This window comes from Chiloscyllium punctatum, chromosome 1 (assembly GCF_047496795.1).
Source record: "Chiloscyllium punctatum isolate Juve2018m chromosome 1, sChiPun1.3, whole genome shotgun sequence".
NCBI lineage: Eukaryota > Metazoa > Chordata > Chondrichthyes > Orectolobiformes > Hemiscylliidae > Chiloscyllium > Chiloscyllium punctatum.
The window spans coordinates 104,563,486-104,577,594 of NC_092739.1; the positions used below are offsets into that span (position 1 = coordinate 104,563,486).

Genomic DNA, 14,109 nt, shown 5'->3' on the forward strand with positions numbered 1-14,109 from the left:
TCATTTCCGGATTCAGTTTCCTCAATACTCTTTGTTGGTTTTGCACCCTTCATCCAGCATAATTTTCAACATGTCTAGGATTTACCATGCACAGGATTCAATTGGCTAACATGAGTTTTCGACTCAGTTTACCCCTCATTAATATGAAATGGGTCACATTCTCTTCAATATAAAGATCTTAATTTTCTATCCTATCTTTAATACCTATCTCATCTATCCTATCTTTAATACCTACACTAACTTCCTATCCCTTTATTTTGCCTTTGGCATTTTTAATCTCACATTGGGAATGGGGCTATCAGCTATACTTTCTGAATTTGCTTAGCTAAATCTTTAGCCTCCTTTGAAAATCTTCAGTCTTCTTATCTATAAAAATCTTCACAAGATGTAACTTTTCAACCAATCTTTTAGTCACCTGGGCTGCACTCCAACAACCATGGCATGTCATTAATTTCTTTAATTATTTTCTCTTATCACCCATCCCACTGTAAAAAGCATCTTGAGATGTTGGCTAAATTTAATTCACTAAAGATTCTGTTGACTAAACTTATAAATAAAATTTATTAACTTGTTCTTGGAAGTTGGTGTCGCTGGCAAAAGCATTCTTAAGCTGTAGTTTGAACCGGCATTCAGGAGGTAGTTAAGAATTCAACATTTCAATTTAAATTTTCATTGGACTAGTAATCCAGAAAGGAGAAAGTGAGGACGGCAGATGTTGGAGATCAGAATCAAACAGTGTGGTTCTGGAAAAGCACAGCTGGTCAGGTAGTACACGAGGAGCAGGAGAGTTGATGTTTTGAGCATAAGCTCGAGCATAAGAGGTTATGCTCGAAACATCAACTTTCCTGCTCCTCAGGTGCTGCCTGACTAGTTGTGTTTTCCAGCACCACACGTTTTGACAAGTAATCCAGAGATCCAACTAAGGTTCTGGGGACTCAAGTTAAAGTCTCATTAATACTGACGTAAAATCCATTTGATTCACCAATGTTCTTTGGGAAAGGGAACTACTGTGCTTGCCTGGCCTGACTAGCAAGTGACTCCAGACCTGCAGCCATGTGGTTAATTCTTAATCATTTATTGAGCAATTAGGAATGGGAATAAATGCTGACCTAGCTATTCCATTCACAAATGAAAAGGAAAATCATTGGTTTTAATTGCTCGTCACTCAGAGTAATGTCATACAGCACAGAAGAGGCACTTCAACCCGTGTCTGAGTCTATTTACTGTAATCCAGCATTTAGCCCACAGCTTTGTATGTTATGACATTCAAGTGTTTATCCATGTACTTTATAAAAATTGTGAGGGTTCCAACTTCTACTACCCTCCCATGCACTGCATTCCAGATTTCAACCACCCTCTGAGTGACAAGAACTTTCCTCAAATCCCCCCTAATTCTCCTGCCTTTCACCTTAAAATTACTGACCTTGTTACTGATTCTTAAAACGATGGGGAACTGCTACTTCCTATCTACCCTGGTCATGTCCCTCCTCAGCCTTCTCTGCTCCATAGAAAACAACCCAAGACTATCCAGCTTCTCTTCATAGCTAAGGTGCTCAATCTTGGTGAATCTCATTTGCACTCCTTCCAGTGCAATCACATCCTTCCTACAGTGTGACACCAGAACTACACACAGTACTCCAGCTGAGTACTAACCAAAGTTCTTTACAGCTCCAACATTATCTCCCTGCTTTTATAATCTAGGCCATCATTGATAAAAGCAAGTGTCCTGTATGCCTTAACCATCCCAAAATCCTCTTTCCTCGGAGCTTCCCAATGAGCTGCCATTCATTAAAAAAGTAACAAGACAAGGGCGCACGCAAAGTGCATCACTTTACTTTTCAGGATTAAATTCCATCTTATATTCATCTGACCAACCAGTCCACATACTCCTGTAATCCAAGATCTTCTTTTTCAGTGTTGACCACCCAGCCAATATTTATGTTATCCACAAACCTTCTCATAACTCCCCCCATATTTTCAATCATATTGTTTGTACATTTTTAATTCATGAAGAATAAGGGATCTAGTACTGATACTTGGTATACACAACAGCACAGTGGACTTCAGGAACATAAATAGTCTCTTACCACCACCCTCTGTCTCCTGCCACAATTTTGGATCCAACTTGCCAAATTACCTGGGTCCCATGTGCATTTACCTTTTTTAATCAGCCTCCCATGTGAAACTTTGTCAAAGATTCTGCTGAATGCATATAAACTACATCAACTGTACTACCCTCATCTATACACTTGGACACCTCCTTAAAAATTCAATCAACCTCCCTCTGAAAAGCCATGCTGACTAACCCTGATCAAAACTGTCTTCTCCACGTGGACAAAGTTGAAAATCACTCAACACCAGGTTATAGTCCAACAGGTTTATTTGTAAGCACTAGCTTTGGGAGTGCTGCTCTGTTATCAGGTGGTTGTGGAGATTAATTCTCTGCTTCAGAACTTTCTCCAATACCACATGTGAGACACTCTGGCCAGATCCTGCCTTATTTTAATAAAATTTATCTTCCCACAATCCAAAACCATTTCTTGCAGACTTTCTTTTTCATTTTCCATTACAAACTTAAACTGCATTGTATTTACTAAAGTGCTCCCCTACTGCCACCTTGTTCTAGTTTCAGTGTCCAGTTTTGTTCCCCAGAATTTTGTTCCCCACTGCACTGCACTGTCCATTACACATGCTCTTGTAAAAAAAACTTCTGTGTTTCAAAAAATCCTCTCTATCTAAACACTTTACACTACAGCTATCCCAATTAGTGTTGGAGAAGTTGAAATCTCTTATATTATTATTACCTTATAACTACTATTTTTACACACCTCAGTGATTTCTCTACCACCACCGATTGTTTGTAGGCCAATAAGACACTCCCACACATGTCTGCCCCCATTTCATTTTAAAGTCTCATTTGAAGATCCTTGCAAGATACTGTTTCTCCCTCTGTTTTTCCACCCTCCCCCACCTTGCCTGAAGATTCTATAACCTGGAATGTTGAGTTGCATTGGTGAGGGATAAAATGTCGAGTAATAGGGTAGGGGAATAAGTCTGGGTGGTTTACTCTTTGGGCTGTCAGCGTGGACTTGTTGGGCCAAATGGCCTGTTTCCACACTGTAGGGATTCTATTCTAGAGGCCATCCAGCCTCACCTTACTCCTTTCAAATTTGACAGAACTGAACTCCCTCTGTCTTGGTTTCCTTATACACTTAGTTGTATCAACTGCCAGAAATGAAACAAAGAAATGAAACTGGATAGACCATGTGGCATCAACTACAGTACCAGAAATGACCACACAAACACAACTCTGCACTCTCTTCCTTTTTAACATCCAGGGGCTAATGGTAACATTGCATGTTAGTCAAGCAACAGTCTCACACGGTCATACCCAGAAAACATCATCGCCATCTCTGTATCGATCTGGTCCACCAGTAGGGTAAACCCAGCAGAGGTGATGACACTTTAGGAAGGAATCTTTCCTCGGAATCCTCAACATTAACACCTGACTACACTAATTCGCATGGTATCAGTTCAAACATGGGCAAGGAAATAGCTGATCACCAAGAACTGTTTCCCTTCAGCTGATGAGTCAGTTCTCATTCCTGTTGAACAGGAAGCGCCGAACGTAACAAGGGTGCAGAATGTATTTCAATGTCCACTACCTAGAGTGGCTCAGTAGCACCACTACTCACCACAGTGGTTCAGACCTACTGAACATGGCTGCTAGAGTGAGTCTGTGACAGGTGGTGAGAGAACCAACAAAAAGGAAAATCATACTTGATCTCATCCTCACCAATCTGCCTGTGACAGATGCACCTGTCTATGATGGTATAACTAAGAGGGACCACCACACAGTCCTGTGGAAACAAAGTCCTGCTTTCAGACTGAGAATATCTTCTGTCATGTTATTGGAAGGCTAATGGAATGTTGGCCCTTATTTCAAGGGGTATGAGTATGAGTAGAGAAGTTTTACTGCAACTGTATAGTGTGCTGATGAGACCACATCTGAGGACCTGAGAGCAACTGTGTTCCCCTTATTTCAGGAAAGATGCTGTTTCATTGGAGGCAACTTCACTAGGATGATCCCAGGTATGGGACTCTACTCATTGGAATTGAAACATATAGGGCTCTTAAGGGGCTTGACAAGGTAAATTCCGAGAGGACGTTTCCATTCTGGGAGAAAAAGGACATAAAGGCACAGTCTCAGAATAAAGGGATGCCAACTTAAGACTGAGATAAAGAAAAATTTCATCTTTCAGCTGGTGGAGAGTTGTGGAACTCCTTGTCACAGAATGTTGTGGGTGCAGAGTCCTTTTATATATTTAAGGCTAAAACAGATTCTTGGTCAGGAGGGGAATCAAGTGTTATAAAGAAAAGGCAGGAAAGTGGACTTAAGGAACGGCTGAATGGACCACTGTTGTTCCTATTTCTCAAGACTGGACATCCATGACGTGGTGCGGACCATAAGGAGCAGTTGATACATATTCTAACACAATATGCAGTCTCACGGTCTGGTATATCATCAACTCTACTACTTCCATTAAACTAGAAAATGAACCCTAGTTCAATGAAGAATACAGGAGGGCATGCCAGGCATTAGTAAAAATGGCTCATGAACCTACAAAGCTGGACTATGTGCATGCCAAACAGCACACGCAGCAAATGATTGAGTTAAGGGATTCCTCAACCAATGGATTAAATTTAGATTCTGTGGTCCTGGTACATCAAGTCATGGGTAGTGATGGAAAATTAAACAACTCACTAGAAGAGAAGAGAAGACTCCACAAACATCCCGGGGCGGCACGGTGGCACAGTGGTTAGCACTGCTGCTTCACTGCACCAGAGACTTGGGTTCAAATCCCGCCTCAGGTGACTCTCTGTGTGGAGTTTGCATATTCTCCCAGTGTCTGCGTGGGTTTCCTCCGGGTGCTCCGGTTTCCTCCCACAATCCAAAAATGTGCAGGTTAGGTGAATTGGCCATACTAAATTGCCCGTAGTGTTAGATGAAGGGGTAAATGTAGGCGAATGGGTCTGGGTGGGTTACACTTCGGCGGGTCGGTGTGGACTTGTTGGGCCGAAGGGCCTGTTTCCACACTGTAATTAATCTAATCTAATCCAATCCCAACTGTCAAAATTAATAGGGAAGCCCAACACATCAATGAAAAAGGTAACACTTAAACCTTCATGACAATCTTCAGCCAAAAGTGTCATGTGGATGATCCATCTTAGCCTCTTTCAGGAGGTCCCCAGAATCACGGCCCACTTGATTGGAAAATTTACAAATTTTCATTTCTTCCACCACTAATGTTCAGTAGCAGCAGCATATGACAGCTATAAAATGCAGTGCATAAATTCTCCAAGGCTCCTTAGTCGGCACCTTCCAAACCCACAACCACCAGAAGGGAAAGGGCAACAGGTACTTGGGAACACCACCATCCTGACTTGGATATGCATTGCCATTCAATGTTGCTGCATCAAAATCCCAGAACAATTTAGTAAGTCTTCTGACACTAAAGAAGGCAGCTCACCACTCAAGGCGAAAGTGAGGATTGCAGGTGCTGGAGATTAGAGTCAAAAGTGTGATGGTGGAAAAGCACAGCAGCTCAGGCAGCATCCGAGGAGCGGGAGAATCAACGTTTTGGGCAAAGCTCTTCATCAGGAAAATGATGAAGGGCTTTTCCTGAAATGTCGATTCTCCTGCTCTCGGAATCTGCCTGACCTGCAGTGCTTTTCCAGCACCGCACTCTCGAGCTCACCGCTCAGGGAAACTAGGGATGGGCAATAAATGCTGGCTAGTCAACACTCAATGTCTCATGAGTATATTTTTAAAAAAGGATTACATTAGTTGAAGATGACAGCTCACCACCACATTCTCAAGGACAACTAGAAATGGACAATAAATGCTGGCTCAGCAGCAACACCCACATCGCAAGCATGAATAAAAGATAAGGCAAGCTTGGAATCAAAGGTCAGCTAGACTGGATAATACTGAAGGTTTCTTTCCCTAAAAGGTCTGAGTGAATCCGTTTTTTTTAAACGACATACTAATAACAGCATTCTGTTTTCAGTTCTCTTTTATGAATTTCAAAATTCCATAACTGTAAGGGTTTGAACTCATTTTCTCTAGGTTATTAGTTACATTAGCATTAGACTGCTTGTTTCTTATTAGCAAAGTGCATAAAGAGTCATTAGTTTCATGTTCATGGCATGATTACTGATGGAAGATTTTCAGGAACAGATGAGATTAACCTGCTCAGAACATTAACACAACTTTTACAGCCACCACTACTCATAGTAATACTACATCAAATTTCATATCTAGAAAATACTGCCATGGATTGCACATGGATAAAGAATAGATAGTTTCAATTTAGTTCTTGAATAAAGACATAATGTTTCCTACAGAAAAGGTCACAAAAGAGAGTTAGTACAGATAAACAAAAGCTGGCCAAGTATGGAAACACCAAGAGATACTGGAATTAAGCCATATCCACATGTTGAAGTAGGGAAGTTTTAATCAGTTTCACCTTACATGCAAGTACTTGGTGCTGACCCTTATGTCAAATGGAAGAGCACACAAAATCCAAAACACGGGAGTTTAAGAAAAAATGTTAAAAAGATAGAAGTCCAGAAAGTTGGCATTACAACAAAGTGTCCACGAGTAAAAAGTGATATAATGCAATGGTTATTTTAGACTGTTCTCAGAGTTTGGCACTATCTTACCTTCTGTATTGCTGTCAAAAGATGCATTCTTTTTAATTTGTTGATGGAGTGGATTAATTGATTCTAGTTTCCTGCCATCTTCCCCATTGTAACAAGGTCCATACCCTTCAAAGTGAGCTCTATCATGCAGACTTGCATTACTATTTTTGTTATTGAAACGATGAATAAAAGGTGCAGCGCAGGACGTTGTTAAGTCCATTTTTGGGGAGGACCTGCCAGACAGATTATGGCAGCGCTCTTCATCTAAATAAACAAAAACATTATTTTCTTTCTGATTTTCCAATATTGGGGAGAACTCGATTGAAGAATCTCCGCTGGTTTTGAGTGGTGGCGAGTTCCCACTTCGTTTTCTAGTTCGAGCAATTTCAGCAAATGAGGTTACACGCCTTGGTGGTGATCTCTGGGATGTTCCTGTATGACTGTCACTTAGCTTGCCTGGACAGCTATACATGCGTTCCAATGAGCCCAACCTAGGGGATGGGCTCTTATCTAAGTTACGATCATAGCTCCTTGATCTTTGCCTGCCAGAAGTATTTGAAGCAACATTCACATACACTTGACCTTCAATGAGATCTTCAGTGGCCTCCGGTGCTGGTTTCTCTTGAAAACATTGATCAATGTCATTCTTATCTTCTGGTTGCCGGAAGAGGTAATACTCTGTAGGTTGACTTGGACTTATACTCTTTGCGTGATCTTCTGAGCAGCTTGTTATTGAAGACCCTGCAGGGCTTGGTGTTGACTGAGAAGATAGGTCGCAAGTTACTAATTTGTAATAATTTTGTGTGGCAACAACTAGTCTTGCTTGACTTTGAAAACATGCAGTATAATCTGAATTTTCAGAAGAACAGGGCAAGTTTTCACATGGTAGGTGGTAAGAATTACAGTTGTCATCAACAGCTGGTGAACACTGCTGGTGGCACAGACAGGTTTGCATGGCATTATCACCATTGTGAATATCACATGAATTCTTTGGCTCACTAGGTGATGAATGAAGGTCCAAATAGAACGCACCCATTTCTGAGTGACTGCAATATGAAGAATCATGCGACATGTTATCTGAACTTAGGTTAGACTTTGACTGGTTTTTCATTTTATTGTAGATGGCAGTAAAGTTGACCAGTACGCCATCTGAGCTGTTACATGAGGAGTCACTGTTGTAAGTCATATGCTGATTATCTATCTCAGACTGATCTGAAAAAACACAACTTCTGCTTTGCTGGATATCTAAGCTAGAGCAACTGCACTTTCTGCTGTCTAGTAAATCTTGTTTACTGAACAATCCATCTTGGGTGTTCTCCAACCCTTGGTTGCAATCAAAGAATAAGGTTGATGTGCTATCATGAGCACAGTTGCATATCGATAGCTCTATTAGGTCAGCTGATGCTGGTCTTGATGTGATGGTTCTATTTGACTTCTTAGCATCACATTTATGGGTTTGTTCCTCTTGACTTTCAATAATTCCTTGTCTAATATTGGAGCTCCATTGTTTTGTGCTGTTTTCAGCACCATGAAGGTGAAATGGCTGTTCGTGAAGAACAAATGGTGAATTGTTAATGTTGCTGTTCTGTGGATGAAAGGAACTGTTTTTGGAGCTTTCCTGCTCATTATTTTCATTCAAAATTAATGAATTGTGCAGTTCACTCGTGTTGGTTTCTTTTGAGTCTGGTAGTCTACCTTCAGTTTCATGAGGTACCCCAGGAGGTAAACAAGAAGCCTGAATTAAACTGCTGTATAGTAATGTGTCCTTTTGAAGCAGGTCCCTTTCTGGCAGTGATGTAGTTCTTGTGATTCCCAAATCGGTATGGTAGAATGGGTTGGGTCTTTTGCCCATGCTACAGCACTTTCTGTCTGGGACCTGGCAATGAACAAGGGGAATGTGATGCACAATCAATGTTTCCCCTGTCAGTTTGGGTGGGCTATCCATGATGTCTCGGGTTATCATTCAAACTGGACAAAACGTTGAGAATCCCCTTTGGCCACATTGGTCGCCTGCAACATGCAGCTCATGCTGTGCTCAGAAACCTGGAAAACACAGGGGTGAGGGACAGGGAGAAGAAACAAAGAATTTTATCATACTTATTACAAAAGGCTTGCCAGTAACTGCTTAAGTCATAAAATTGCTCTCTTCCTATTCTAAGGATTCTATAAGGACTCTAAATTATAGCTATGGCAAATTATTTCACCTTGTTCAGAACTATAAAAGCTAAAGACGTGACCTCCATTTGAAGGGCTAAGTCCAAAGATAACCAGTGGAAACAGGGAGCAAATGTTTAGACTTTGGAACAGCTGTAAGAGTTAGTATTGATTCAATCAAAAATTTAATTTTGAAACTATCATTGTAAGATGCAGTATATGACTAATTTGAGACAGAACATACAGTGAGTGTGGCATGCGTTTGAAGAATACTTTTGACCATGGCTCTGAAACTTTCTATTCAGAGGTTGCCTTTTTCACAATTAGGGGCATAGTGCAAAATCGCAATGTTGCTGCATTAGTAATCCAAAGGCTTGTATTATTGGTCCAGATTCATGAATCTTTGTAACTGATCGTGTTTTCCGGGTCCTTAAGGGGGAGGGGGAGCAGCCTGAAGTCGTGGTCCATATTGGCACCAATGACATAGGTAGGAGTGCTGAGGATGTTAGACAGGCTTTTAGGGAGCTAGGTTGGAAGCTCAGAGTTAGAACGAACAGAGTTGTTGTCTCTGGTTTGTTACCCGTGCCACGTGATAGAGAGTCGAGGAATAGGGAGAGAGAAGAGTTAAATGCGTGGCTACAGGGATGGTGCAGGAGGGAGGGATTTCGGTATTTGGATAACTGGGGTTCTTTCTGGGGAAGGTGGGACCTCTATAGACAGGATGGTCTGCACCTGAACCTGAGGGGCACCAGTATCCTTGGGGGGAGGTTTGCTAGTGCTCTTGGGGGGGGTTTAAACTAACTCTGCAGGGGCATGGGAACCCAGACTGTAACTTTAGGGTGCAGGACCTGGAGTGTAGGGAGGGTAGGAATATGGTATCAATCTTAAAGGATCGTGCCTGTAAACAGAAGAGTGGCTTGAAGTGTGTATACTTTAATGCCAGAAGTATACGAAATAAGGTAGGTGAACTCGCAGCGTGGGTTGGTACCTGGGACTTCGATGTTGTGGCTATTACGGAGACATGGCTAGATCAGGGACAGGATTGGCTGTTGCAGGTTCCAGGGTTTAAATGTTTTAGTAGGGTCAGAGGTGGGGGTAAAAGAGGGGGGGGTGTGGCTTTGCTTGTCAAAGATAGTATTACAGCGGTGGAAAGGAAGATGGATGAAGATTTGCCATCTGAGGTAGTTTGGGTTGAGGTTAGGAATAGGAGAGGTGAGGTCACCCTGTTAGGAGTCTTTTACAGGCCTCCTAATAGTCCTAGAATCGTTGAAGAAAGGATTGCGAAGATGATTCAGGAGAAGAGTGACAGTAATAGGGTGATTGTTATGGGAGACTTTAACTTTCCTGATATTGATTGGGAAAGCTATAGCTCAAGTTCGTTAGATGGGTCAGTGTTTGTGCAATGTGTGCAGGAGAGTTTCCTGACACAATATGTAGATAAGCCAACAAGAGGTGAGGCCATACTGGATTTGGTTCTGGGTAACGAACCAGGCCAGGTATTAGAACTAGAGGTAGGTGAGCACTTTGGGGACAGTGACCACAATTCGGTGATTTTTAGTCTCGTGATGGGGAGGGATAAGTGTGTACTACAGGGCAAGAGTTATAGCTGGGGGCAGGGAAATTATGATGCGTTGAGGCATGACTTAGGATGTGTGGATTGGAAAAGTAGATTCCAAGGCAAGAGCGTAATTGATATGTGGAACTTGTTCAAGGAGCAACTATTGAGTGTCCTTGATAAGTACGTACCTATCAGGCAGGGAGGAAAGGGTCGTGTGAAGGAGCCGTGGTTTAATAAGGAGTTGGAATCCCTTGTTAAATGGAAGAGGGCGGCCTTTGTAAAGATGAGGCGTGAAGGTTCAATAGGGGCGATTGAGAGTTATAAGGTAGCCCGGAAGGACCTGAAGAGAGAGCTAAGAGCAGCAAGGAGGGGACATGAAAGGTCCTTAGTTGGTAGGATTAGGGAAAACCCTAAGGCTTTCTATAGGTATGTTAGGAATAAAAGAATGACTAGGGAAGGAATAGGTCCAATCAAGGATAGTAATGGGAAGTTGCGTGTGGAGGCTGAAGAGATTGGGGAGGCGCTGAATGAATACTTTTCGTCAGTATTCACTCAGGAACAGGACATTGTTGTCGATATGAATACTGAGGCACGAATAAGTAGAATGGATGGCTTTGAGATATGTAGAGAAGAGGTGTTGGAAATTCTGGCAAGGGTGAAAATAGATAAGTCCCCTGGGCCTGATTGCATTTATCCTAGGATTCTCTGGGAAGCAAGGGAGGAGATTGCAGAGCCATTGGCCTTGATTTTTGTGTCCTCTTTGTCTACAGGAGTAGTGCCAGAGGACTGGAGGCTAGCAAACGTGGTTCCCTTGTTCAAGAAGGGGAGTAGGGATAATCCTAGTAACTATAGGCCAGTGAGTCTCACTTCTGTTGTGGGCAAAGTCTTAGAGAGAATTATAAGGGATAGGATTTATGCACATCTGGATAAGAATGATGTGATCAAGGATAGTCAGCATGGTTTTGTGAAGGGCAGGTCGTGCCTCACAAACCTTATTGAATTCTTTGAGAAGGTGACGAAGGAGGTAGATGAGGGGAAAGCGGTAGATGTAGTATATATGGATTTTAGTAAGGCGTTTGATAAGGTCCCCCATGGTAGGCTACTGCAGAAAATACAGAGATATGGCATTGAGGGTGAGTTGGAGGTTTGGATTAGGAATTGGCTCTCTGGAAGAAGACAGAGGGTAGTAGTTGATGGCAAAGATTCATCTTGGAGTGCCGTCACTAGTGGTGTTCCGCAAGGATCTGTTTTGGGACCATTGCTGTTTGTCATTTTTATAAATGACCTGGAGGAAGGGTTAGAAGGTTGGGTGAGCAAGTTTGCGGATGATACGAAAGTCGGAGGAGTTGTAGACAGTGAGGAAGGATATGGCAGGTTACAGCGGGATATAGAGAAGCTGCAGAGCTGGGCAGAAAGGTGGCAAATGGAGTTCAATGTAGCTAAGTGTGAAGTGATTCACTTTGGTAAGAGTAATAAAAAGTTGGATTACTGGGCTAATGGTAGACTACTTGGTAGTGTGGAAGAGCAGAGGGATCTTGGTGTCCATGTACACAGATCTCTGAAAGTTGCCACCCAGGTAAATAGTGCAGTGAAGAAGGCATATGGCGTACTGGCTTTTATTGGTAGAGGAATTGAGTTCCGGAGTCCTGAGGTCATGCTGCAGTTGTATAAGACTCTGGTGCGGCCGCTTCTGGAATATTGTGTGCAGTTTTGGTCGCCATACTATAGGAAGGATGTGGAGGCACTGGAACGGGTGCAGAGGAAGTTTACCAGGATGTTGCCTGGTATGGTAGGAAGATCCTATGAGGAAAGGCTGAGGCACTTGGGGTTGTTTTCTTTGGAGAAAAGAAGGTTTAGGGGTGATTTGATAGAGGTGTACAAGATGATTAGGGGGTTAGATAGGGTTGACAGTGAGAACCTTTTTCCGCGTATGGAGTCAGCTATTACAAGGGGGCATAGCTTTAAATTAAGGGGGGGTAGATATAGGACTGATGTTAGGGGTAGGTTCTTCACTCAGCGAGTCGTAAGATCATGGAATGCCCTGCCAGTAGCAGTAGTGGACTCTCCCTCTTTATGGGTATTTAAGCGGGCATTGGATAGGTATATGGAGGATAGTGGGTTAGTGTAGGTTAGGTGGGCTTTGATCGGCGCAACATCGAGGGCCGAAGGGCCTGTACTGCGCTGTATTGTTCTATGTTCTATGTTCTAAATTCGAATACAATTGGGCAAATTTGGAACAAAAAGTTAAACGTAATTAATGATGATCACAAAACTGCTAGTTCATCATGAAGAGAACCCTGCTGGTTTACTAATAGCAAAAGAGTAGGGATCCTCAACCAAATGTCAGCAGATCCCAGGTATCCTCCAGCAACTGACTCTTTTACCAAGACCCAGTCTTTCAAATCATTTCACTGTTGATATCCAAATGTCAAAGTAGTCAGGGCACAATGTTTTATCTTCCAATCTCAAGTTACTGATTGATGAGTGGCAGGTAACACTTTAGTTCCAGACTCCCCACTGTATGCGAGAAACCAGAAATTGCTGCTTAGTTTGTGGGTTATGATCATTGGTTATGTACTGTTTTGAGAAGGAATTAGCATTCACTCTCAAGAGCTGAGTTCACAATGAACAATTGAAAGCAGGCACTACATCAATCCTCTCATCGCCCCAGTGACAAACTACCAATCACACAGATCATCTAATAACCTCATAGTGACAAACCACTAAGGTCTGTAACAATCTAGCTTGGGCATAACTGAGCTCAATAAACACACTGAACATGATATTCACTGGTGTTTGTTGAACAAGGCTCCAAATCTTAACAGAACCATTGCATAATAACAACAATACATTTCACATTTGAAAGTAAAACAGAAATAATACATGTATTGCAGTTGTGTAACTGAACATTCCATAGTAAATACTGTCACGTCACAGGGCTTTGGAATTTTTATAACACTGGTGAGAGGTCTTAGAACAAGAAAGGGTGAAATCTCCTCCTTTAACAAAGGAAAGCCCTTCCGATGTTGCACCAAAATGTGACACCAGACCCACAGCAATGAGGTTAACTCTGAGCTACCCTCTGAAATTGTCCAGAATACAACATCAAGAGTTGTTGTGGTTCTCTTCACCGAGCTGGGAATTTGAGTTGCAGACGTTTCGTCCCCTGTCTAGGTGACATCCTCAGTGCTTGGGAGCCTCCTGTGAAGCGCTTCTGTGATCTTTCCTCCAGCATTTGTAGTGGTTTGAATCTGCCGCTTCCGGTTGTCAGTGCCAGCTGTCCCCTGCAGTGGCCGGTATATTGGGTCCAGGTCGATGTGCTTATTGATTGAATCTGTGGATGAGTGCCATGCCTCTAGGAATTCTCTGGCTGTTCTCTGTTTGGCTTGTCACAAGCCAAACAGAGAACAGCCAGAGAATTCCTAGAGGCATGGCACTCATCCACAGATTCAATCAATAAGCACATCGACCTGGACCCAATATACCGGCCACTGCAGGGGACAGCTGGCACTGACAACCGGAAGCGGCAGATTCAAACCACTACAAATGCTGGAGGAAAGATCACAGAAGCGCTTCACAGGAGGCTCCCAAGCACTGAGGATGTCACCTAGACAGGGGACGAAACGTCTGCAACACAAATTCCCAGCTCGGCGAACAGAACCACAACAATGAGCACCCGAGCTACAAATCTT

General features: G+C 42.6%; 1 protein-coding gene across 8 annotated transcripts in view; it reads right to left on the reverse strand.

Moving 5' to 3' along the window:
• rusc2 (RUN and SH3 domain containing 2) overlaps window positions 1-14,109 on the reverse strand; it is a 140,139-nt gene that overhangs the window by 69,188 nt on the left and 56,842 nt on the right. For all 8 annotated transcript variants that reach the window (XM_072571655.1, XM_072571649.1, XM_072571653.1 and 5 more), the window contains one exon: window positions 6,727-8,748. In XM_072571655.1, the coding sequence (XP_072427756.1) occupies window positions 6,727-8,668 (1,942 nt within the window). In that variant the 5' untranslated portion in view covers window positions 8,669-8,748. The remainder of the gene's footprint in view (window positions 1-6,726; window positions 8,749-14,109) is intronic.